The sequence below is a fragment of the Narcine bancroftii genome, chromosome 5 (genome assembly GCF_036971445.1).
Source record: "Narcine bancroftii isolate sNarBan1 chromosome 5, sNarBan1.hap1, whole genome shotgun sequence".
Taxonomy (NCBI): domain Eukaryota; kingdom Metazoa; phylum Chordata; class Chondrichthyes; order Torpediniformes; family Narcinidae; genus Narcine; species Narcine bancroftii.
Window position 1 is genome coordinate 186,593,327 of NC_091473.1, and position 27,983 is coordinate 186,621,309.

Sequence of the window (27,983 nt, forward strand, 5' to 3'; positions counted from 1 at the left end):
TTCATACAGGATCAACTTTTGCATGAGTAAATACAGTAATCTTACATTTTTTTTCCCCCAACATAGAGAATTCAAGACCTGAGAAAGTGAAGATGGAAAAGCCATGTGTGCTCCAGCTGCCAAAACTCTAGAGACAGATGGACTGACAGTTTACCACAGTAACCAATGACCATCTGTTTGAAAACAAACAAGAAACATCATCTCAAAATCTTGAAAAATGGCACAGCTGATGTCTTTGTGCAACAGAGCACTTAAATCCAACTGCTGGGAAAGATAAAAAGTTGCCTGTAAACAGCAATTCTTATACACTTGTTCAAGTTGTGTGAGAATGGTGCACCAACAACCTTGCACTCAATGTCACCAAAACTAAGGATTGTTGACTTCAAGAAAACCAGAAGTGTACAATCCAATGATTTTTGGGCAATCAAATTTAGGTTCTTGGGAGTCACCATCTCAGAGGATCTTTCCTAAACCCAACATGCTGAAGGCATCATGAAGAAAGCAAATCAGCACCTCCACTTCCCCATGAATTTGAGGTTTGTTATGGCACCAGAAACCCTGGCAAATTTCTACAGAGGTATTATGGAAATTGTGCTGACTGACTGCATTACAATCTAGTGTCGGAACACCAATACTCCTGAATGTAAAGCCCTCAAAAAGGTCATAGACATCACCCAGGACATCACAGGCAAAACCCTCCCCACTATTGAGTACATCTACAGGGAACACTGCTGTCGAAAAGCAGCAGCAATCATCAAAGACCCACATCACCCAGCACACACACTTTCTCGCTGCTGCCATCAGAAAAGTATAGGTACAAGACTTGTACCACCAGGTTCAGGAACAGCTGCTAACCCCTCCATTAGACTCAACAAACTCAATCACGATCTAATTTAAGGGCTCTTGTGCACTTTATTGTTTTTTTTGTTCTATCTGTATTGCAGTTTTTGTTACATTCATTATGTTTACATTCTTTTATTTATTTACAGGTTCACGCTGTATATTTTTTGCACTACCTATTAGTGGTAACTCTGGCGTGCACACAGGAAAACAAGCATCTCAGGGTTGTATGTACATGACAATAAATCTGATGCCTGATTCATATGAATGATGAGTCAGTGTACAGCAATGAGGTGCAGAGCCAACAGCCTGTATCTGAATGTCAAAAAGATGGTTGTCAACTTCAGGAGGGCCTACGGGGATCACAGTCTGGTGACCACTGATGTCTCCACCATTGAGATCGTCAAAAGACTATAGAGTTCCTTGGAGTGCACTTCGTGGAGATTCTCACTTGGTCCCTTAACACCAGCTCCATAGCCAAGAAATCCTAGCAGTGCCTCTACTTCCTCCAAAGGCTGAGAAAATTTCATTCCCCCACCCCTCCCACTACATTCTCCAGAGGATGTATCAAGAGTATCCTGTGCAACTGCATCACCGCCTGATTTGATAGCTATACCCCCTCGGACTGCAAGACCCCACAGAGGATTTGGAAGTCAGTGGAAAAGATCATAGGGAGCTTTCTTCCTAACATGAAGGGGATTGAAAACACATTGCGAAGGACTCCACACACCCCTCAAGTAAACTGTTCACCCTTCTGCCACCTGGTAGGAGGTACTACAGCACCAAATTGGGCATGTTCCCACCCCCGGGACATTAGATTCCTGAATTCCCACAACATGTGCATAGACTACCTTGGTTCCCTTACAGAATAAGTTTTCATATTTATTTTATGTGAATAACTTCTATTTTAATTTCCATTTATGTCAATATGCTCCTTGGTTCTGGAGAAACATTATCTCATCTTTATTGCGTGAGCACGGTATGAACAATAAAGGTGATTTGACTTGACGCTCAGGCAAGTTAGAAAATTGTGGCTTGAAGTCCCTCCCCAGGAGGTTTCAAGATTTTTTTTAATTTTTATTTTTCAACTATGAACCATATTAACCAAAATACACACAAACATTTCCCTCTTGAATATACAGTGTCATTTTTTTCCCCTCCCCACACACTCAACGTTCAACATATACAATACAATAAACCCATTAAACAATGTCATCACATAATGAAAATAAACAAGAAAATAGTGTCAACTACTTTTACATACTGGGTCAGTTCATTTCGTCTTCTCATTCTGTCATTTTAGGGGGTGGAGATCCACGGTAGGCCCCCTGTGTTGTGTTCCATGTACGGTTCCCAAATTTGTTCAAATACTGTGATGTTATTTTTTCCAATGGAATACATTTATTCATTTCTATGTACCATTGCTGTACTCTCAGGCTCTCTTCTGATTTCCAGGATGACATTATACATTTTTTTGCTACAACTAAGGCTATCATAATAAATCTTTTTTGTGCTTCATCCAAATTGAGGCCTAGTTCTTTACCTCTTATATTACTTAGAAGAAAGATCTCAGGATTTTTTGGTATGTTGCTTTTTGTGATTTTATTTAATACCTGATTTAGATCTTCCCAAAACTTTTCCACTTTCTCTCATGCCCAAATTGCATGTACTGTTGTTCCTGTTTTCTCCTTACAGCAAAAACATCTATCTGATACTGTTGGGTCCCATTTATTTAACTTTTGGGGCATGGTAGCCTGTGTAACCAATTATATTGTATCATGCGTAACCTCGTGTTTATTGTATTTCTCAGTTTCGGAGCATAGCTTTTCCCATTTTTCACTTTTTATCTGTTTAGATCTTGTTCCCACTTTTGTTTGGGTTTACAGCTTATTTCATCGTTCTCTTTCTCTTGCAGCTTGATGTACATGTTTGTTATAAATCTTTTAATTATCATTGTGTCTGTAATCATATATTCAAAGCTGCTTCCTTCTGGTAACCTCAGCCTGCTTCCCAATTTGTCCTTTTAAGTAGGTTTTCAGTTGGTGGTATACAAACATGTAGAGTGAGTTATACCATATTTGTACTTCATTTGTTCTAAAGATAATAAATTATTTCCCAAAAAACAATTTTCTATTCTTTTGATCCCTTTTCTCTCCCATTCTCTAAATGAAAGGTTATCTATTGTGAAAGGGATTAGTTGATTTTGCATCAATAATAATTTTGGTAGTTGGTAATTTGTTTTTTTTCCTTTCTACGTAAATCTTCTTGCAAATGTTGAGCAGATGGTGTAGTACTGGTGAACTTCGATATTGCACCAGTTTTTCATCCCACTTATAAAGTATATGTTCTGGTACCTTCTCCCCTATTTTATCTAGCTCTAACCTGGTCCAATCTGGGTTTTCCCTTGTTTGATAAAAATCTGATAGATATCTTAATTGTGCTGCTCTATAATAATTCTTAAAAGTTTGGTAGCTGTACTTCAAATAATTGGGAAGGGGGGTGGGGGAGGGAGGGAAGGGGAAGAAAATGACACTGTATATATTCAAGAGAAAAAATGTCTGTATGTATCTTGGTCAGTGTGGTTTATAGTGTGAAAAATTAAAAAAAAAAGTTTGGTAGCTGTATGCCCCCTTGTTTGTACCATTCTGTTAATTTATCCAGCGCTATCCTCGTTTTCCCCCCCTTTCCATAAGAATTTCCTTATTATTTTCTTTAGCTCATTGAAGAATTTCTCTGTTAAGGGAATTGATAATGATTGAAATAAGGGTTCAAGATTGAGACAGAAATGAGTAACTGCCTTCAAAGGCCTTTGGCATCTCATCTTATAATTACAGGTATAAAGCAGCCGAATTTTCACTTCAGCTTTCATTTAAAAGTTAATAATGTCTGCTCATTATCATATTTCTGTGTGTGGGAGCTTGTGTATCAACAGAACGCCATGTATGTTTAAGACAGACAATGCTTTCCGTGAAGAGATTTTGCATGACTCACATTATGCTCTATGGTCAGTTTCTGTACTAAATTTTAAAATTTAGACATACAGCACAGAAACAAATCTTTTCAGCACAAAATTACACCCAACTGACCTACACCCCTAGTACGTTTTTTGAACTTTGGGGGAAAAAACAGGGTGCCTGGAGGAAACCCACAGACACATGGGGAGAATGTACAAACACCTTACAGACGTCGCCAGCCTCATATATATGTGACCCGCTAACTATATGGTCACACTTGTTCCACTTCTGGTGATAGATTTGAGAGGCCTTAGAGGGCATAACCAATCAGAGCAAATGAACATTGGTTAAAGGAGCGAGCTTTAGTTAAAATTCTGCGACCACGGTGTCAGGGTCTGTTTTGGCAGCAGCCATGAGGGGTTGCGGTCTCTGTGGGAGCAGAGGACTCAGAGAGGGCACCTGTAACAGGGAGAACATCATCCGCTGAGAAGGACGATACCATTGCAGCGGACCAGTGAGGGTCTGTGGATGAAGGACACACAAAGGCGAATGCAGGCGAGGAACCCACATAGGCTGTGGGCAAGGTGACTGGAGGTCAAGACTCACACCAAGCTGGCACAGAAACCGGGACTTGAGAGGGTGCTGAGGGCAAGAAGGGCACCTGGAGGTTTCTTCATTGATGGGTTCCCAATGGTTTAGAGCCTCGTCCAGCTATAGAGGCTGCGGGAGCACTGGAGACAAATCCATGGCACTCAATCGGCTTAAGGGGACACTCTTTTGCTTCTCTTTCTCTAACTGTAAGGAGCACTGGGCAGACTCAAGGCAATTTTAGATATTTGTTTTTTTTTATACAATTAATAGTATCTAATTTAACTCCAAAGCATGACAAATTAGAAGTACTCCCGACTTACGACCATAAATCAGGTCATCTCTCAAAACGGATGCCAATGTTAATTTTGCCTGTGCGTGTAGTGTTTAAGTGCCCTTACGAAATTGAATTTGTACCCATAACCAAACTCCAACATGCAAACCCATCACACATGCACCAACCAAAGACTCGCACATGCACACAGGAATCAAGATGGCCAACTAACAAAGTACACATACTTTGGCTCTTCTCTGTCCTGTATCTTCGTTATAGTTTGTCAAATACAACAAAGTGTAAATTTTTCCTATTTTTCCTTGTATATTTTTTAAAAATTAAGTCGCACGCATGGATGGATGCAAGTCGCATAGGTCGCAAGTCAGGGATTACCTGTATAACAAAAACTCTTACCTGGTCAAATTCTCTCTCAAAGGTTACCTCGCTGTCCTGCACTGGTCACACTTCCCATTAGCTGCTTACACAGAAGCTTCAAAGCAAAAAAAGTCTCGACTCTTTGGGTTAGTTTATAGAAAAGTTTTTTTTAAAAAAAAGATTTTTATTTTCTCGTCACTTTCTCGAGTACAGGGACATTGTATTTTGTGGATACTTACAAAGCAACTGGGGTTGGAGGAGTCAAAAGTAAAGAGAGTCAGTGACACAGTCAGAAATTACAGAATGTTCCATGCAAATTATCATACATCAGTTTACACTCTATAAAAACCACGGTTGCTCAATAAATTGACTAAAGCTTTAAAAACTAATATTTTTCTTTAAACATGACAGAAGTTTGAACATCACACTGGGGCCGACATGGAGGACAAAACCTCCCACAGCCCAAGCACTTCAGACCAGCTTTGATCTTGTACAGCAACAACCCTGCCCCTTCCTCTCTTCCCCTCAGCAGCCCCCATCTCTGAACTGTGAAATAAAAAGGGTGGGGGGTGGGGGGGAGGGGAGTCAGAGGGATGCATCAGAGCCAAAACAAGACAAAAAAAAAACGAACATGAGGCTCGTCGCAAACTCATTCAAACACATGGAACTACATTTATTTTAAGAAATCATTAAATGAGACTAGAGGGGCTCAAGTCAGGATCTCGTATAATTAAACGTCGACACCAAAACTAATTTCAGCCCCTGACCCAACTGCAATACAAAGGGGTTGCAATACATTAAAAAGTTGCTTCCTTTGTCACCGTTAACACTTGTCAGTAAAAAATATTGCATGGAATTTGTTTCTTCCAAACAGTGCGGCATGTTTGTAACACAAGAACTTTGAACAGATGACCATGCCAATCTCAAAATAGCAGTACGAAACGGCACACACTTCAAACCAACAAGGTACTCTTTTCAACCTGGCATTTTCTTTACTTATGTAAAATAGAAATCTGACCAGCCCACCACACACTTCAAAGAAAGGGCTCAAATCCACCAGATTGTTTGCTGTCCTTAAAAAAAAACCAATTATTAAAATATTTTTTGCATTATCGGAACCCAAATCACTGTTCACTGACCCAGCGTCAGTCAGACAGGTGGCTTCAGTTGGGAACAGGAGTACTTCCATGTAATAGCCTCACAATGGAGCAAATAAAAGATGTTGAGAGTATTTCACTGCCAGAGGATGAGGTCCATGAACCCGGATTGCACTCATAGAAGCTCTAGCACTGATTGATGCATCTGACCCAATTGCCCTGTAAGCCTCAGCAAAGTGAAGGGGAGACCTTTCAGGGATCACACAAGCTTCATAAATAAAGAGACACCATCTTCAACAGCCTGGGGATGGGTGAGCAGAGAATACAGATTTTAGATCACAAAAAGAACCTGGAAGTTGGGAGATTCCGATTCAAAACTGATACAAGTTATAATCGGAAAAAATGAAGAGTTTGTGAGAGATATGTAGTACTTGACTGGAGGAAAGAAATGCACGTTCATCATCAGATAGCAGAGCAAGGACACCATACAGTTGTTCCAAATTAATCTTGTGCTTCCCCTGATTTAGTGCAAAGCCTTTCCTATCATTTCCAACAGCCCTATTTTCTTTAAGAACCTTACCCCAACACGAGAACTTCCTGAATCTCGCTATGTTTATTGTAGTGCATTTCAAGTTAACAGAGAAAGAATGAGAGAAACCCAAAGCAGTACAAGGTGATGCCTACACACACACACAAGGTGATGCCCACACACACACTCTCTCTCTCTCTCTGGTCTGAATTGAAGCCTCAAATCAGTTCACAAGGACAGATTCACCGCCTCAGGCTGGGCATCGAGCCTCTACAGAACTGGAAGGAGTGAACAGACCACCTCCTCCTTATCCAAATATCTCCTCGCTCACCGCAGTCCATAAGACAGACATCACAGGAGCTCCAGCAAATGTGGAGTAGGTCACCCCTTCTGAAAAAAAAGAGCATCCCAACTGAACCCACCTGGCCCACTCTCCTGGAATGGTCAATGATCCAGGAAGGGATTTTCATCCGCCTTCTTGCCCCAACTTCTCCACTTGCCAACTCCTAACCTAACCAAGGGCTCAGTCTACTTTATCAAACATTCCCAATCAGCTAACCATACGCACCCTCGCTCTCCCACTTGTCCAATGTGACTGATGCAATCTAGTCTGCAATGCTCAGGTACTTGACCCATCACATTAATAAAAACATAACTACATAGGAAAAAAACAGATTATATACATCAATTATATACAAGTGTTAAAATAACTGAGCAGAGATTAAAAATACATTATACACTCATAGAATATCTGCTTTAGGAAAATATGGTATTGCTGCATTTATACGCTGCACCCCTAAAATTTAGCTCTTCTGTGAAGTCACCTCACGCACTGATTGGAGCCAACCCAAGCAGTTTATACACTAATCTGTCTTTACTTTTAGCTTGATCGTCCCTCTCCAAACAACTTGGAAGCTGGATTTGCAAAGGCACCTTCACTGGGAGAGCTGAGTCGTGTGGAAATCCTTGCCACAAGGTGGTAGGCAATTGTGAAGCCCTGGTTACAAATACCGTGAAGTTACAGTGAGGCACTGCATCAGATGTTTGGTAAAATAACTCAAATCCAATGCATGGATAGAACCTCAACAAAACTGAGTGTCTGAAACACCAAATGATCACGTAAAACTGATTGGATCTAATCAAAGCAAGTCTTGGTTAGTTTTGGCAAAGTTACAGCAGTTCCCTTGCACAGATTCCAAGAAGGTGCCATACACAAACCAGCCACACTTACCCTACTCTGAAAAGTTTTTTTCTCTTGTTGTAAGCTCAGTGACTGTTGACTGTAGTGGACATCACAATGAATCCTGTCCCTTGCTAGGAATTTGCAAGTGTACAAAACTGGAAGCCAAACCTTGCATCTCCTCTTCCCATTGATTAAGGACAAAATTGTCAGTGGGAGGCCAACAGTCAGTTACCCACAGGATCTTCAAGGTAACAAAGGTAGGGACAAGGTGGTGGTTTTAATGAAAACCCCAGTAGAGTGACCTCCCAACAGCTATGAACTACCCACTGCCCCACCCATTGGGGAGAGAGACATGCCAGAAACTCCTCAGGTCTAAGCTACCAAACCAGGCAATTGTCTATTGGTTACTCATCTCTTGAGTAGGATGAATGAATGGGCTTCGATATAAACCAACCCCCTTTTAGAGCATGATTATTATGCACTGTGCATTGTGGGGCAGAGAAATGCCATTTCTCAAGTTGCATATGTACAGTCAGATGATAAACTTTTACCTGACCCCATGGTTGGATTTTTAAGTCAACACTATGATGGGTTCTTTTGGTCTCAAGGGAACCAGGGCAGTAACTGAGCAAATCACCTGCACTCAGTCAAATCTATACCATCAAAGCAGAATGGGTTTTGCCTTAAACTGTGAATCAGCTACTTGTTCGGGTGAAGCTCGAAGTTCATGTTCACACTTAGGATACGCCAGCAGGCATTCAGTGGACAATGTCTACTGCAGTCAACAGCCAATCCATCACTAGATATGCCCACGACTGGGTGCAGAAAGACAAACCCAATTTTACTGGTTTACAACTAGTCCCCAATTCCATTGCAGAACAGGGTTGGAGGGAGTCAGCAGTAGGACTGAGAGCAAACGAGCCATCTTAATTACAGGTTCAATGCAACGAGGACATCAGACCTTAAATTTTGGTGGTGACGTGCGCTGCCTGGGCAGACCTGTCACACAGACACAGGAAGAGCACAATCTCTTCCTCGCGTTCAGACTTCTTCCCCCCTCCCAACCTCATGGCAGCTCATTGCCAACTCTGAGCTGTGACATGCAGTGACAAGACCCCGGAGGGAGTTGGAGGCTGCGCAAAAGTCACAGCAGCTTTTGTGTCCTTGCCTGACATCGTTCATCTGCTGGTGGGAGGGATCCAACCAGTTAACTCCTGCCTGAAACCTGGCGCAGAATCACCACGATCCTCAGGGACATGTTCATCTGCTGGTGGGAGGGATCCAACCAGTTAACTCCTGCCTGAAACCTGGCGCAGAATCACCACGATCCTCCCTGTGATCCAAGACACCACCTGCTATTTATCTGAAACGTGTAGCAGGGAAAAATTCTGAGTGCGCTTCAGAATACCACTCACCTGGAATGATCATGGATCAAAGAGCGGCTCTGGGCCAAGGAGACAACCCACCTGCATTAACAAGCTGAGACACCAGAGGTAAAATCTACTAGAGGAATATTTCTCTACACCCGCAAAGAAAGGAAAACAATCTTGATACATCAGTTGGTGAAAGCTTCATGTTAATCACGTGACTCTCGTACTCTCTGATATTCTAGTGGGGTTGCTGTACTGTTTGAAATCATAGAACCCCATTGCAACAACAGAGACAGGAGGTTCACACCAAACACGGAGAGTTCATCTGTGAACATCAGTTTTGTACAGACCATTCCTCTCCCTCTTGCATGTTACCAAATGGGCATTTTAGGTTACAATTGGGAGGACGTGTTGTCTCCCCCCACAGTATCACAGGCTCAGTGCTGGCTGGAAAAAGGTAGAGTGAAGTCCAGAGATCCATACAGCCTGGTTAGTGGTGGCTTCAGTCTTGCCTCCTGTCCGCAAAGGACCGATTGGCCACTCTCTGCGCTTGAGCACAGCCTCCAGGGGCCTGGTGCGACCCCATTTTTGCCGCAGTGATCACACCTGCCCCTCCTGCCGTCCTCGCGAAAGAATGGTGACGACAATCGGCAACTATTTACAGATCGTTCTCGCGGAAGCCGTAGAACGACTCTGTGTCGCTGTCTGCCTCGAACAGCCTGGTCAGCTGCCTGGGATCAAGGGATAGCACGGGGGCTCCCTCCTCACCCTCCTCTGGCTGGCCACTCAGTTCCAGCTGCTCGCCCAGGAAACTCACCAGCTCCTTCTGCACCTCCACCTTGCGCTGCTTTGAGGCAGCGTGCCCGCCAGGCCCCGAGAGCATGCTGGCCATCAGGAAGGACTGCTTCACGACGTCGGTATTGGCGCCAACAAACTCGACAGCCTCTGCCACCCAGTTCAGCAGTGACTGCAGCACATCGCCGTAAACGTCCCGGTAGCACTTGGCATCCCTCAGGTACTCGGCCCAGCGCTTCTGCAGGAATTCCCTAAAGGTCTGACTGATGCACATGTCAAAGGGCTGGATCCTGGAAGTGCAGCCCCCCGGGATGACCAGGGGCAGGGAGTTGCAGCGGCTGAGGTTCTCGAGGAAGCGGTCTGACAGGTGCTGACGGTGGCCATCCAGCATCAGCATGCTCCTGCTGAGCCCTGTGGCCACGTGCCTCTGCCACACCCTGGCCAACCACCGTTCCAATACCTCATCCTCGTCGTGCCCACTGGCCTTCGCTTCCAGGAGAATGCCGTTTGGCACCTTCAGCCAGGATGGTGTGCTCCCCCGGGAGAAGACCATGGTCGGCAACAGGCTCCCATCCGCCAGGATGGCGAAGATAATGACAAACTGCGGCTGCCCGGTACCAGTCAATCCGAGGCTGCCCAGCGACCCATCTGGCCGATGGAGAGACTCTGGGTCAAGGAATATCGGGATCTCATCCATGTTGGCGATCATACGGCGTGGGAAGTCCCGTATGTCGATCTGCCGCCGGGCAAACTCGAGGAAAGTCTGGATGTTGCCCTCCATCTCTTTCGGCAGCCTGCGATCCACCGTGACCTTGGCATAAGCAATGAGGTTATGACGGAGGAAGAATCCGACTGCCCACAGGCAGGTGTCGGCCAGTTTCTGGGACTCTGGATCCAGCAGCTCCTCGAGCTTCTGGAGGAACGTTTCTTCAGTGAGGGGAAGCTGCTGTTCCCTCTGCATCAGGACCCATTCAACCAACTGCTCCTCAGCCTCCAGGGAGAGGGCAGGGAGCTTAGCACCGTCAGTAGCGTCCAGGTGCTGTGCGCACTCGTTCAGCCAGTGCTCTACCTGACTCCGAGATTTGGGGCAATGCTCTGTCGCCGCCCGCATGCCACAGCACAGGGCACGGAGCACCACTCTGAACTCGCGCTCCGACAAGGGCTCAAGTTTGGAAAGCACATCTTTTTGGTGACTCTCCAACACATTGTCCTTCTGGTGCAACTCGCTCTCGGTTTGTTTGTGCACTGGACTTGAACCTTTCCTGTCCTCCTCAACATCAACTGGAGTGAAACTCTGCTCCTCCATGATCAGACTCAAGTTCGCTCCACCCCTCTCGATGTCAACTGGACTCAAACTCTCTCCGTCTCCCTCGAGGTCGATTGGACTCAAACTCTCCCCATCCCTCTCTAGGTCAATTGGACTCAAACTCTCCATCTTCTCGATATTTATCGGACTCAATTCCTTCTGGTCCTCTTCAATGTTCAAAGGTGTTGAAGGCTTTGTCATCTCATCAGGTAATGGACACAAACCATTGTTCTCGCTGCCGGAAGCTGCCGGAGACAGTGGTGAACCATCAGGGGCACGGGACCTGACCGTTGCATTGATGTAGTCAGTGGAACAGACTGTGCTGAGCCTTACGGTTTTAATTTGTTGTGTGCTGCAAGAACACAAAGGAGACATCAAGGACGGATTCTCCCACCCTCATTTCCCCCCAGAAGCAAAGAACCTTTGATGAAATGACTAGCATAGCAGGCTGGAAATTTTTGAAGAACTGACAAGCAGACTAGATAAGAGATGTGTATTTGGATGTTAAGAAGGCATTTAACAAGGTGAGGCAACTTAACAAGAGCTCAAGAAACATACCAGTGTGGTTAGAGCACTGGCTGATTGGAAGGAAGCAGAGAGTAGGAATACGGGGATCATATTCTGATTGGCTGCCAATTGCTATTGGTGTTCCACAAGGGCCAATGTTGGGGCTGCTTCTTTTTATTGGTGATCTGAATTACTCTGTGGCCAAGTGTGCAGATGATACAGTGGAGGAGCAGGAGGAGTAGAGGAATTAGAGAGGTTGCAGAAGGATTTAGACAGATCAGGAGAATGGACAGAGTGGCAAATGAAATATAATGTCAGGCACTTGGCCAGACTATTTTTTTTAAAACGGGGAGAAATCTGAAAATACCCAGGTGTAATGGGACCTGGGAGTCCTCATGCAGGATAGCCTGAAACTTGCATGAGATGATGGTGAAGGTGGCAAATGCAATGCTGGCGTTCATTTCAAGAGGAACAGAATATAAGAGTAGGGATTTGATGTTGAGGCACTGGCGAGACTTCACTTGGAGTATTGTGAGCAGTTTTGAACTCATTTAAGAAAAGATGTGTGATGTTGGAGAAGGTTCAAAGGAGATTCACTGAGGATTCAGAGAATGGAAGGGTTATCATGTGAGGAGCATTTACAGCTCTTGGGTTTGTATTCGTTGGAACATGTTGAAAGGCATAGACAGAGTAGATGTAGAAAGGTCGTTTCCCACGGTGGGAGAATCAAGGACAAGAGAGCAGAACTTCAGGATCGAAGGGCTTCTGCTTAGAACAGAAATGTGTAGGAATTTCTTCAGCCAGAAAGTGGCAAATCTGTGGAATTTGATGCCACAGGCAGTTGTGGAGGGCAGATCATTGGGTGAGATTGATAGGTTCTTGATTAGCCTGGGCATCAAAGGTTATGGGGAGAAGGGCAGGCAGTGGGGTTGAGTGGGGAAATGGATCAACTCATCATTAAATGGTGGGGCACACTCGATGGGCTGAATGGCCTATTTTAGCTCCTATGTCTCATAGTTTTAACAGTGCAATGACATGAGATTTTCAACCCCTGGCAATCATCCAGCTCCTGGGAGTCCTATGCCATGTTCCCAAGCAACCCCCAAGCAGTGTCCACAAACTCTCTCCTGCAAGCCTTCCGTGCCATTGATTCTAGGATGCATTACTGTTGATACTAGAGTTTTTCTGGTATTGGATAAAGGGACGTCATTGAAGGGAAAGAGGCCCTGACAAACTGTTCTCCATTAATGCATAATTGAGAAGCAATCGAAAAGGAAGTCAACCCCAACTCTTCCTCATGTCTGGAACATCTTTTCCTAGCCTGGGGATACAAGGAATCCATTCTACAAACATTCCCAACACCCCATCAATGTTCAAATGAACATGTACTTACAAGACAACAGGATCTTGGGCTTTGCTGATGGCTGGATCTACAAAAGAGAATATGTGAGATATTCAGCATGAACTTTGGGTATCTTGGTAGTGATAACATGATACAGCATGCATTAGTTTCTGAAGCTTGCTGACCTGCTCTACATGTTCCTATTCCCATGAGATCCACAGAGTATTTTTTTTTAAAAAAGATGCAGGTTTAAATGTTCTACAAATTAACATTAAAATGAAGAGTCAGGTGATGGAGTAGTGGCCGGTCAGGGAAATCCAGCCCTCTCCCGAAAAGTTTAAAAAAAAAACACACTAAGCACAAAGGTACAAGATTAAAATTTATAATAAAGTAAAAATAAAGGTGAGAAGAAAATGGCAGCGAAAAGAGAAAAGTCGAAAACAATGGGAAGAAAAGAGGAAGAAAGAATATAGGAAGAAGAAGGTGAAGGCCTTACCTGTCTGAAGAGGCCCGTTACGGAGAGAGAAGCCCGCTCCCTCAGGTCAGTGGAAGTCCCGGGCTCGGGACTACAAAAACGGCTCACAGAGCCGAGTAAAAGTACGCAACCGCGCATGAAAAAAAACACACTGACGGGAGGGGGGAGCAGCTGCAGAGTCGATCTCCACAGCTGAGAGAGACACCTGCAGCACAGCAGCAGGTGCAGAACACAGAAAATAACAACAAGAAAGAAGAGGGTAAAAAGAAAACAAGGAAACAACAGATGGTCAATCCAGAGGAAGAAGAAGAAGAAGAACAGAAAGAAGTGGAAGAAGAAGAGAAAGGCAAGACAATGGATGTATCTTTTTTTAAAGAATATACGGAATCAGTGAAAGAATGGCAATTACAAGAATTTAATGAGATAAAAAGAAGAATTAAGAATGCAGAAGAAAAAATGAATAAAATAGAAATGGTCATGTCAGAGATAGGAAAAAGAGTGGAAAATATGGAAGAAAGAGAAATAATTGTAGAAATGGAAGTAGAGGACTTAAAAGAGAAATTAGAAGAATCTAATAAAAAAGTTAGAGGCACATGAGCTGTTAGCTCAGAAGATAGATATAATAGAAAACTATAATAGAAGAAATAATATAAAGATAGTGGGCCTTAAGGAAGATGAAGAAGGCAAGAATATGAGAGAATTTATAAAAGATTGGATCTCCAGGGTCCTAGGAAGACCAGAATTACAAGAAGAAATGGAAATAGAGAGGGCACATAGACTTTAGCCCCGAAACCACAACCGCAGCAAAAACCAAGATCCATTTTAGTAAAATTCTTAAGATATACAACAAGAGAAAATATATTGGAGAAAGCAATGAAGAAAGTAAGAGAAGACAAAAAGCCACTGGAATATAAAGGTCAAAAATTTTTTTTCTATCCAGACATAAGTTTTGAACTCCTGAAGAAGAGGAAGGAGTTCAATACAGCAAAAACGATCTTATGGAAAAAAGGATATAAATTTATGTTAAAGCACCCAGCGGTACTTAAAATAGTTATTCCGGGGCAACAAAACAGACTATTCTCGGATCCAGAGGAAGCAAGGAAATTTGCAGAACAACTACAAAACAAGCAGAGAGATGAGGACATGTAATGAGAGTAAAAATGACCACGAACTATATGTATGTGTGTAAAGGGGTATATGTGTGTATATATATGTAGTGTGCATACATGAATGTATCCGTATTTAGAGGAAAATATATAGAGAATAGACAAGAATTAATAAGGGAGGGAAAGGGAATAGAGGGAATAAGGAGGGAATTAAAAGAGTGACCTTTGTTACATATGAAAATTGAAATTTTTTCTGGGGGGGCTGGGTAGGGAGGAGTTACGGTCACTGCAAAATCAGTTGACGTTTGCGAGTGAATTCGCAAATCCAAATGGAGAGGGGAGATGTGGTTGCCCGACAAGGGATAAAGGGCAACTCAGGAGGGGGAGGGGAGAATGGGGTTAAAGAAGTTTTAAATAGGAGAATAAGGAAAATGTTTGATGTTTTAGAAATGTTGTCTTATAAAGTGTTCAAAACAAGAAAGCAGAAATGGATAAGAAGGAAAGATGATGATGGAGAAACGGAAAGGGAAGATAAACAAAGTATGAAATGGCTACGCTGAACTATATGACTTTAAATATTAACGGAATACATAACCAAATTAAAAGGAAGAAACTGCTAAATTTACTGAAAAAAGAAAAAATTGATATAGCATTTGTGCAAGAAACACATTTAACTGAATTGGAGCACAAGAAATTAAAGAGAGATTGGGTAGGACATGTAACAGCAGCGTCGTATAATTCAAAAGCAAGAGGAGTAGCTATATTAATTAGTAAAAATGTACCAATTAAAATAGAAGAGGAAATAATAGATCCAGCAGGGAGATATGTAATGATCAAATGTCAGATATATTCGGAGTTTTGGAATCTACTCAATGTATATTCACCTAACGAAGAAGATGAAAAGTTTATGCAAGATATTTTTTTGAAGATAGCAGATATGCAAGGGAACATATTAATAGGAGGGGATTTCAACCTGAATTTGGATTCAAATATGGACAAAACTGGGAAAAAAATTAACAGAAAGAACAAAGTAACCAAATTTATAATTAAATCGATGGAAGAAATGCAACTTTTGGATATATTGATGAAACAACACCCAAATGAAAAGGAATATTCATATTACTCGGGTAGACATAAAACTTACTCAAGAATAGACCTATTTTTGTTATCAGCTCGTATGCAAGATAGAGTAAGAAAAACAGAATATAAAGCTAGAATATTATCGGACCATTCACCCTTGATATTGACAATAGAGTTAGAGGACATCCCTCCAAGAATGCATAGATGGAGATTAAACTCCATGCTACTTAAAAGGCAGGATTTTAGAGAATTCATTGAAAGACAAATTAAAATGTATTTTGAAATAAATACGGAATCAGTGAACGATAAGTTTATACTATGGGATGCAATGAAAGCGTTCATTAGAGGGCAAATAATAAGTTATGTAACCAAGATGAAGAAGGACTATAATCAGGAAACAGAGCAGTTGGATAGGGAAATAGTAAATATAGAAAAAGAATTAGCAATGAAGGAAGATACAACTAAAAGAAGAAAATTGGCAGATAAAAAAATAAAATATGAAACACTACAAACATATAAGGTGGAGAAGAACATAATGAAGACAAAACAGAAACATTATGAACTAGGGGAAAAAACGCACAAAATTCTAGCATGCAGCTTAAGACAGAACAAGCTAAGAAAATGGTATTGGCATCAAGGAAAAAAGACAAACAAATCACATATAATCCAACAGAGATCAAGGAAAACTTTAGAGAATTCTATGAACAATTATACCAAACTGAAAACGAAGGGAAAGAAGGGAAAATAGATGAATTTTTAACTAAAATTGAACTACCAAAATTACAAATAGAGGAACAAAATAAATTAACAGAACCATTTGAAATAGTAGAAATACAAGAGATAATAAAAAAATTACCAAATAATAAAACACCAGGAAAGGATGGATTCCCAATAGAATTCTATAAAACATTTAAAGATTTATTAATTCCTCCCCTCCTGGAAGTAATCAACCAGATTGATAAAACACAAAGCTTACCAGATTCATGTAAAACAGCAATAATTACAGTAATACTAAAGCAAGGGAAAGATCCACTCGCACCAGCGTCATATAGACAAATATCATTACTTAACACAGATTATAAGATAATAGCTAAACTATTAGCAAACAGATTAGCAGAGTATGTACCTAAAATGGTAAATCTCGACCAAACTGGATTTATTAAAAAAAGACACACAACAGACAATATTTGTAAATTTATTAACTTAATTCATGCAGTAGAAGGGAGTAAAGCGCCAACAGTAGCAGTTGCTTTAGACGCAGAGAAGGCCTTTGACAGAGTAGAATGGAATTATTTATTCAAAGTGTTGCAAAAATTCAGTTTACCAGAGAAGTATATTAATTGGATTAAAGCATTATATAAGGGGCCATTGGCAAAAGTGACAGTAAATGGATATATATCAAAGCAATTTAACTTAAGCAGGTCAACACGGCAGGGATGCCCACTATCACCCTTATTGTTCGCATTAGCTATAGAACCACTAGCAGAATTGATAAGAAAAGAAAATAATATAAAAGGGATAAAAATAAAAGACAAGGAATATAAAATCAGTTTATTTGCGGATGATGTTATAGTATACTTAACAGAACCAGAAATATCAATAAAAGAATTATATAAGAAATTGAAGGAATATGGAGAAGTGTCGGGTTACAAGTTTAACGTAAATAAAAGTGAAGCAATGCCAATGAATAATGCGGATTTCTCAAAATTTAAGAAGGAATCACCATTCAGATGGCAAATGCAAGCAATAAGATACCTAGGTATACAAATAAATAAAAATCTCAGCCATCTATATAAACTCAATTATTATCCACTAATGAAAAAATTACAGGACGATTTAGAGCATTGGAAAGATTTACCATTAACACTAATAGGAAGGATAAACTGTATTAAAATGAACATTTTCCCAAGGATATTATACTTATTTCAGGCATTGCCAATACACTTGACAGAGAAATTCTTCAAGGAGTTAAAGAAAATAATAAGGAAATTTTTATGGAAAGGGGGGAAACCGAGGATAGCACTAGATAAATTAACAGAATGGTATAAACAAGGAGGCTTACAACTGCCAAACTTTTAAAAATTATTATTGAGCCGCACAATTAAGATACCTATCAGATTTTTATCAAACAAGGGAAAAGCCAGATTGGACTAGATTAGAATTAGATAAAATAGGGGAAAAGATACCTGAACACATATTATATAAATGGGATGAAAAATTGGTACAATGTAGGAGTTCTCCAGTATTACATCATCTACTCAATATTTGGAAAAGATTCATGTAGAAAGGAATAGAACAAATTACCAATTACCAAAACTAATATTTACGCAAAATAAATTACTCCCTTTTACAATAGATAACCTTTCCTTTAGAGAATGGGAGAAAAAAGGGATCAAAAGAATAGAAAATTGTTTTTCAGGAAATAGATTATTATCCTTTGAACAAATGAAAGATAAATACAATATAACTCAAGATACAGTGCTGACATATTACCAATTGAGATCCTACTGGAAGGACAAATTAGGATGCAGTCTGAGGTTACCAGAGGGAAGTAACTTTGAATATGTGATTACAGATACAATGATAATCAAAAAATTTATTAACAAATATGTATATTAAACTGCAAGAAAAGGAGAATGAGTAAACAAATGGTAAAACTAAACAAAAATGGGAACAAGATTTAAATATAAAGATAAAAAAGGAAACATGGGAGAAGTTATGTTCTGGAACGATGAGAAATACAATAAATACGAGGTTACGTGTGATACAATATAACTGGATACACAGGCTATACATTACACCTCAAAAATTAAATAAATGGGACCCAACAGTATCTGACAGATGTTTTCGTTGTAAAAAAGAAATGGGAACAACAATTCATGCAATCTGGACATGTGAGAAAGTAGAAAAATTTTGGGAAGATCTAAACCAAATATTAAATAAAATTACAGAAAACAATATACCAAAAAATCCAGAGATCTTCCTCCTAAGTAACATAAAAAACAAAGAATTTGGAATTGATTTGGATGGTGCACAAAAAAGATTTGTTAAGATAGCTCTAGCCGTAGCAAAAAAAATGTATTATGTCAATCTGGAAATTGGAAGATAATTTTAAAATACAACAATGGTATATAGAAATGAATAAATGTATTCCATTAGAAAAAATAACATATAGTTTAAGAAATAATATTGAAATATTTGAACAAATATGGGAGCCTTACATGAAACACAATAGAGAAAACCTACCGGGGACATTCACTACCTAAATTAACGAAAGGAGAAGGAAATGAAAAGAATTGACTCAGTGGAATTTCTTGTTTATTTTTATTGAATGACAACATTGTTTGACTGGTTTAATGTATCTTAGATTTTGTACTTTAAATGGATGGGGGGGGGAGGTAGTGAGGGTGGGATGGGAGGAGGGAGGAGAAAATGGCACTGTATATATTTGAAAAGGAAAATGTATGTATCATGGTCAATGTGGTTTATGGTGTGAAAAATAAAAAATTAAAAAAAAAATTAACATTAAAATTAGCACACCTGCCTATGCATCACTCCATAACCACATGCAGGGGTGAGGAGAGAGCTTTAAGAATGTAGTCTCAATTCACTGTGCTTATTGTGGAAATGAGAGATTAAACAGAGGCATTCAAAACTATAAGAAGCTTTGAGAACTTCTCTTCATTAATTCAGTGGCACAGCTGGTGGAGCAGCTGCCTCACAATGACAGTGATCTAAGTCCCATGCTTGTAATAAAAACACACAGTAAATACTTGAGGAATAGGAGGTAAAGATATATTGCTGACATTTCAAGCCTGAGACCTTCCTCAAGGTATAAGCAAAAACAGGAAGGCATCTGAGTAAAGACTGAAGACTGGCGGGGAGAGGAGTCCAGACCAACAAACAATAAGAGGAAATGTGAGATTTGATTTTGGCACTGTGAAAGGAGACATGGAGAGAGGAAGGGTTGATGGAAAATGGAGAAGTCGATGTTAATGCCATCAATTTGGAGGATGCCCCAATGGAAGATGAGGTGTTGTTCCTCTAATTTGCAGATGGTTTCAGTGCATGAGGCCATGGACAGACATATCTGCAAGGAATGAGAGGGCGAGTTGAAATGTGGGTGGTCTGGACTCCTACATCTGTCATTCTTCAGTCTTTATTCAAATCCATTCCATTTTTTTCCCACTTATAAATTGAAGGGCTCAGGCCCGAAACATCTGTAATCTATCTTTAACTTCTATGGATGCTGTGATAACAGCTGAGTTCCTCCAGCATTTCTGTGTTTTTACGACAATCAGTGTCTGCAAACTTTCATGAGTTCCCCCACCCCCATACGTGTAATGTCAATTTCTCACGCAACTCTTTGTCGTGATGAATGCTTGCAAAGAATATATTCTAAACTCCACCTCTGCAGTAAACTTGCACTAAAAAATGGTGCAAATATCAAACTTCAACTTAAAAAAAATGGCAGTGATGCCAGGCCTGCTGCAATGGCATCACCATCACTGGTATGGATCCACGGGCACACAGCGCCCCCACCCCCAGCAAGATTCTACCGTTCAGTCCAACTACCAACAGCTCCGTAGAGACTTTAAATGACCCGTTAAAGGAGCAGACTGTGGTTTCTTTTCAAGGCCAGAGATGGTAGGGGCTGTGTTCAAGCAATGGATTCGAGGGATTGCAGACACCGAAGAAGCAGAGGATTGGTGCAGGGCACCAGAAAACGGGGAGAACATCTCCTGCCTCAGAGGGAGAAGCAGAGAAGACAACCCACAGAATGGTGACCATGGCGGTGGACCAGTGAGACGCTCTGTGGCTGAAGACCACAGAGGCGCCGGCTGTGGTGACTCAAGGCAAGGATCCCACGAAGCATGCAAACTGCTGGTAACTGCAGTCGAAGGACTCATATGAGGTTGTTGTTTGCTGGAGACTGGCTGAAGGGGTACGAGATATCGGAACTGGGATGCGAGAGGTTGCCTCAGACATTGAAGGCTTCCTGATCGTGTTAGAGGTTTGGATCTGGAGCTCTGTGCGACTGCAGAGGTGCTGGAGGCGAATCCATGGACACTCGATGACTCTGAAGGGATTCGCTTTTGCTTCTTTCTCTCTCACTGTCAGGGGCACTGGGTGATACTAATGGCAACTTTTTTCTGCCTTACAGTAGGCAGAAGGCAATTTCTAGTAATATTACATGTTCTGTACCATGAACATAACAATAAAGAAATCTTGAATCTGATTAGCGCTTCTGCCTGGTGTCGGAAAGAATGCTTCCAAGTCTGAGTTTGTCCATCCTTGGTCGCAAATACTTATTCTTGGACAAAAATGCTGCATCTTTGGGACACATTAAATTGGCTGTAACCCATGAAAAAGTAGTATATAAACAGACTCTTTGTTCTATCTGCTTCCACAACTGGTCTTGAACCTATCCCTACAGCAACTTGGCTTGTGTCCCAACATGAGTGAGGTGTTTCCAATGACAGAACAAATGTCACCCACCCTCAAAATGATTCATCAGGACCCCTCCCCGCGCTGCAGGAAATGCAACACTTGCGCCCACACCCTCTTCTCTCACCACCATTCAGACCCCCAAATCTCCTTCCAAGTGAAGCAACATTTCACTTGTGAATCTGTGGGGGTCATCTTGCTGCATCCGGTGTTCCCATGGTGGCCTCTACATCAGAGAGGCTGGAAGATCACTTCACTCAGCACCTTTGCTCTGTCCGCATCACTGACAAATCTGTCTCTGAGGCAAACCATTTCCATTCTGTGCCTCAATATGTTTGTCCACAGCCTCCTGTGCTGTCAAATCAGGGCTACCCAGAAATTGGAGGAGCAACATCTAATATTCCATCTGGGCACTCTCCAACTGAATGGCATCAACTTCGATGTCTCTGGTTTCTGGTAGCCTATTTCCTGTTCTCCCACATACCTCTGTCTTCTGCCCTCCAACTCTCCATCTCCTTCCCTCTCCAATCAGTGAGACACCCCCCTCCCCATGTGCTTGTGTGCCCTCCTTCCCTTTTTTACCTTTTACCTCTTGCCTGTGCTCCTCCTCCCCTCCCCCCACCATTTTGTTCAGGCGCCTGCCTACAGTGTGCTCAGTTTGATGAAAGGCACAAATCATTGATTACGTATCTTTATCTTTGCTGTTTGATCTGTTGAGTTTCTCCAACGTTGTGTTTCAACTTCAGAAAAGAACTGTCAATGCAAAAACAATGTTCTGTTACCTGAACTTTTTTCTGTTCTTTCTTCAGCACTCAGCTTCTGAACATCATCCTGCTTCTCCTCTTCCTCGGCACCTTCATCTTCAGCTACAGGAAGACATGGCTCTGAATCCTGGGCTGACTCCGAATCCTGGGCTGACTCCGAATCCTGGGCTGATCCCTCAGTCAGTTCGCAGGCTTTTCTCCGACGATTCACTTGATACACAAAGTAAAGCAGAGAGAAAAAAAAGTTGAACAGGGTGATGGGAAAGTAACATTTAAAAACTGTAAACTCTGGTTGAAATTGGCAAGTTCAATTACCCGAGTATCTAGTCCAATAAAGTGCACTATTTAACCTGCTTAGTTTCTCCAGCATTGTGTCCAATAATACAAACTTGTTAGTTATGAAGCATGATCTAGACCAGCCATACTGAACAGGGTACGTACAGCCCCCTTGGGGCCACACACATTTATGGGGTTGGGGGGGGGAGGCATGGACTGAAATGTAAGATTCTTTTAAATTGTAGTCTGTAGGAGAGAAACAAGGATGAAATCAACTGATCTTGACTCTTGACTGCTTCACAGGAAAGGGAGAAGTTGCAAAGGGGCCATTGCTAAAAAAAAAGGTTGGGAATGGCTGCTGTGGAAATTCATTATCAGTTGTGGTTGTCGATTCAAAGTTCATCAAGTACCCAATCAATTGGAAGCAACATGCTGGATGCCAAGTTTCATCATAACATGGAGCCCAATGAGTCTGTGGCAGCTCACAGAACAATACAGCTGACCCTTGGGGAACTCGTAGCTGGGGAGGGGGGGGGGGAAGAGGGAGGGAACGGAGAGAGAGAGAGAGGGGGGGAGAGAGAGAGAGAGAGAGAGAGAGAGAGAGATTGGTGAAAATGTGGAGAGAAAACAACAAGAACCTTCTTGAGCAGTAACCATTTAATTTTAAGCACCAGAACTTGGTGAAAGTTCATAAAGTTAAATTCTGTGCACAGTAAAAGAATTTCCTGATATTGGTGAACTTGGAGGAGTGAGAAGTGAGATTGGACTGTGAATCAAAGAACGCTCCTGAACATATACAAATTACAAGCACGTGCTCTTAGAATTAGAAGGGTGTTAAGTTAATAGTAATAAGTTAAAAGTTTGATCTTTTTTTATGTTTGAAGAAAATTAAAACCAACTTTTGTTTAATTAACTATTTGTCTTGGTGAATTTCTATTGCTGCTAGGTTTTGGGGTCCTCTGGACTTGTAACACAGGTAACAGGGGTTTTAAATACATTTAAACAGGAATTAAAGTTTGTGGTGTTAAGCACAGAGGAGAGGCCCTGAAATTCACCCCTTGATGTGTGCCATGTCCTTGAAGGTTTAGAAAGACCACTCAGTAAAGCCTTACGCTAGTTTGACACACATAAAGAGAATTCACTGAAATTAGGAAAATCCATCACCGCCTGCATGGTGCCAATCTGGAGATTTGGGAAGGCTGTTCTCAACCCTCCTCAACACATCAATAACTCTGTAGTGGAGAAAGAATGAAAATAGGGCTGTCAAATAGGGAATGAAAAGACACAGATGTCCCATGGGCAACTACTCCTCCCTAACAGGAATTTACCAGCATCAGCCAACACCACTGCTTTCTGGAGGCTTTGAGCAATCTGCACATCCAAACAGGTTGAAAGCAGCTTCTATCCTCAAAGATCCTCACCGCCCTTTTCTCACTGCCTCCATCAGGAAGAAGGTAAGGAGCCAGTGGCAGAAGGACAGCTTCTTCCCCTCCACCATCAGATTTTGAATGAACCACAGACACTACCTAACTTTCTTTCTTCTTTTGCACCAATTAATTTTTTAAATATAGTTATAGCAATTTTGCACCTGTAATTCTGCCATAAAAAATGATTTATTTTTAAAAAATGTACAGCACAGTAAAAGGCCTTTTCTGTTTACAATCCCATGCTGCCCATTCATAAAACCCCCAGTACGTTTTGGAAGGTGGATGGGAAAAACCATGCAGACATGGGGAGAACATACAATCTCCTCAAGGCAGCATGGGATTTGAACCCCAAACCCATTCGTGGATGCTGTAACAGCGGTGGGGTAACTGTCTCACTAGTGCTGTCCTCTTGGTTACTTTTTAACGGTACAAGGCACTCATTCACTATAACTTGCATCAATTTGTGACACATGTAACGGACAATAAATTCTAATGTTGGAAATTAAAGGAGGGGGAGGGAGGTTAGGAAAAAGAGGACCATCTTTTTTTTCCCAAGGAAGATGGAATGTGAAGAACCAAAAAGAGAGCAGAGAAGGCTGGAGAAGGGAATGCAGAGCAAAAGTGATCAATTCTCTCGCTGACAAAAAGATACAATTAGTGTTTCAGGTTAATTAAAAAAAGTTATGCTTTTGCATTTTTATGAAGGAGGAAAGCTGTATAAAACTCCACAATTTCACACCTGAGTTCCTCGAGGCAGTTTTGTGTGAACATTTCATTGTGTCCAACAAAATATGCAACAACTGAAAAAGTACGCCCCTACCCGTCCAACGGCTTTTGCCCCTACCTGCAGATGTCACAAAACGGCAAGGTCCATGCTCTTGGTTGAGATCCAGGTGTTGAGCCATCTCATCTCCATCGCCTTTATCAACAGTAAATGGACAGGATGAACAGGCAAGCAGAACGCCACTGTCAAGAAAAAGGGAGTTTTTAAAAACAGGTTACTCTTGATGGTGCAGAGCACTCATCCACTATAATTTACATTAATTGACAAAAAAAGAGAGGAACTAAGAGTACATTTTGGTGTCAGTGGGGTGTCTAGTCTCCCATTTCCCAGAGTCTCAGCATAAAATCTTGAATACAGAATGGAGGGAGTAAAGATCACGAAAAAGGTATGCTTTCACAGACAAGGTAGTGAAGCAAGGACATTCCCGTCTTCTAAGGTAGATGGAAAACTACCACTGCACTATTTTGAAAATCGATTGTGACTTGGGCAACTGCATCAGGGCCTGGTACGAGGGGGGGCATCAATTTCGTGGAGCAAAAAGCCCTGTAAAAGGTAGTGGACTCAGCCCAGTACATCACAGACAAAACTCTACAGGCTCTTCCAGAGAACCCTCAGAGAGCAGCAGCAATCATCAAGGATCCACGCCACCCAGCACATGCTTGGTTCTTGCTGATACCATCAGGAAAGAGGCCCAGGTGACTCAAGACTCGCATCACCAGGTTCAGGAACAGCTAACACCTCTCCAGCATCAGACTGCTTAACCACAGACTCCTTCAGGGACTCATTTAAGGACTCAGACTTTTCCATTTGTTTATTATTGAATACAGTAGAACCCCTGGCATCCAGCACCTATGGGGATTGGGAGATGCTGGATCAGTGTATTTGTCAGTTGCCTGAGATTGCATGTTACCCTGATTGGTGAACTAACTTCTTGGTGATGCCAATTTTGAACTTGTACTTTTTATCCATTTATTTTATGCATTTTTTTTTGCCGGTTGTTTGAATTCCAGCCAACGGATACTTTATTGTATTTATATTTCTGTATTTGCACAGTTTGTTTACATTTTTTTCTTATTGAGTACTATTCACAGATTCCAGTAATAGAAATTCTGCTTAGCCTGCAAGCAGATGAATCTCAGGGTTGTACGTGATACCATGAATGTACCCTTGACAACAATAAAATTGAACTGAGTTCTTCTGTGTACCAACCATCACTTCTCCCTAACTGTTTATTTTTAACCCAGGTATATTAGGCATTGTAAGAGTGAGTCTCAAGCAACTGGAAAACGCATTTATCTGGCATCTACCAATCCCCATAGGTACCAGATACCAGGGGATTTACTGTAATGGGTTTAGATCATTCGAGCCCCTCACTTTGCCTTTACTGCAATTGTCTTCTGTTCTTGACCAATGGTAATTGACAAGAGTCATTGATTGGTTTGGAAATAGCTAATTTCTCTTTAAATGTTCTACCTGATTCAACCCCTTGTCTGAGCCAAAATATAACAGTTACCTTTTTTTCATTTTTCCAAACATCAAATATTTTGACTTCATTCGTTGAGTGTGATAACTGCAAAATAAACAGAGTTGCGTTAATAAAAACAAGGGAGCAGGAAGAGACCCTATCAATCTCTGGAGCCCACTCTGTTCAGTATCATAGCTAATCTATCTTGACTCCTATTTCCTGCTAACATCTGTTGGCTCCTTTTACATCCAAAATGGTGTCAATTAGTCACTATGTAATAGGCCATCTGCATTTTTGAATGGAAACTTCCAAAGATTCAGAGGTCTCTGAAGAAATTCTCAGACTTGAGTGCCAGCTAAATTTTTTTTTTAAAAAACCTTCTTGACAGGGGAAGCAACCTCATGACACTGACCATGCCAAAGCTTTGGGAGAGTTTTTCAATTGGTTTCATATGTTCCTCCAAAAATCCATTACATTCAGAACTTCCGTATTTGTCGATGGACAGGAACATCTTCTAAACTTCAAAATGTCGCCTCAAATTCAGGGGTTGTCTTATGTGCCAGATCTAAAATCCAAACCTTGACAGCGAAGTCTCAACACCACTGCCATCTTCCCCCTCCATATCCTTTCCTCATCTCACCGGCTCTAACTCGAGTGTTTTGGCCAAGCCCCAGGCATACTCTCCCACTGTCCTCATGCTGACAACCCAACTCAACTCCATGCAAGTGTCAATGTGGAAGTATAGTTTATATCTCAATGCTTAAAGCTTTTGCTGTTAGAATTAGAAGGCAGCTTATAATTATAAAATGACTAAAATCATACAGTGTGCCACAAAATGGCAGAACTCATTTTGCAAGCTCTGCAGAAAACAGGTTGAAGACCTTGCTAAAGAGATAAGAAATAGCTTGCAAAAACATTCTTAAAATAAAACTGGCATAAACATCATTAAAATTGTATCTTCAAGGTAATGTTGATTATTTACCAGACAAAAACACATACCATTCTTTTGTGTAAGATAACACCAGAAAACAGAGCTGAGAGCATGGCTTTTTAAAAATGACGTTGTAATGTGCGTGCTACGCAAAGTGAGGAGTAAGACACATTCAAGTAGAGGTTGAAGACTGATTTATTGCTCTCCCAGCTGTTTATATTCACTCCCTGCCTCTGACGACAGGAGTGATGTCATCACAGCGCTGGCCTCCGAATGGCCAGCATTCCCCCCGTTTCCTGCCGTGCAGGATGCCATGCAGGACGACGGTCATTGGTCCCTGTGATCGCTGGCCATTTTGTGATCCGGTCGCAACTCAGTTTGCAGGCCACTACACGACTGCCCTACTCACCCGAACCAGCAAGAACCCCCACTGGGAATACCAAGGGTGTGCCGTCGACCATTTCTTCTGTAGAGACATTAAAGTCCTCTTTTGGCAGCGTGTACTCCAAAAGGAACCCAGGTAGTTCATCCACCCAGTTGGGCCCCTTGAGCCGGGCCATCAGGGCTGCTTTTAAGTGTGTATGGAACTGCTCCACCAACCCATTGGCCTGCAGGTGAAATGCCATGGTGTGGTGGAATTGGGTTCCCAACAGTTTGGCCAGTGCCACCCAGAGCCCCAAGCTAAACTGCGCTCCCCTGTTGGAGGTGAGATGTTCTGGGACTCTGATCCTGGACACCCAGGTGTTGATTTATGCCCTGGCGCAGGTCTCTGTTGTAATGTCGGCCATCAGGGCCGCCTCAAGCCACCTGGTGGAGCAGTCAACCATAGTGAGGACCTACCTCACCCCACGGGAAACCGGTAGCGGCCCCATGTCGATGTAGATGTGGCTGAACCTATGCCGCACTGGCTCAAAAGTCTGGGGAAGTGCTTTAGTGTTCTTGCATCTTGAATGCCTGACAGAGTGTGCAGGTCTTGGCCCTCTTACTGAGCTGCTTGAGAAGCCCATGCCAGATGAACCTGCTGGGCACCATCTTTACCGTGGTTCTGATGGCCGGATGTGCCAAGT

The 27,983-nt window shown here is 41.9% G+C and overlaps 1 protein-coding gene across 10 annotated transcripts in view; it reads right to left on the bottom strand.

Annotated features, from left to right (window-relative positions):
* Positions 1–5,178: 5,178 nt before the first annotated feature.
* Positions 5,179–27,983, bottom strand: part of pogzb (pogo transposable element derived with ZNF domain b) — a 112,374-nt gene continuing 89,569 nt past the window's right edge. For all 10 annotated transcript variants that reach the window (XM_069940188.1, XM_069940187.1, XM_069940192.1 and 7 more), the window contains 5 exons: positions 26,034–26,090; positions 24,581–24,702; positions 22,052–22,243; positions 13,212–13,248; positions 5,179–11,663 (listed from right to left, as the gene is read on the bottom strand). In XM_069940188.1, the coding sequence (XP_069796289.1) occupies positions 9,869–11,663; positions 13,212–13,248; positions 22,052–22,243; positions 24,581–24,702; positions 26,034–26,090 (2,203 nt within the window). In that variant the 3' untranslated portion in view covers positions 5,179–9,868. The remainder of the gene's footprint in view (positions 11,664–13,211; positions 13,249–22,051; positions 22,244–24,580; positions 24,703–26,033; positions 26,091–27,983) is intronic.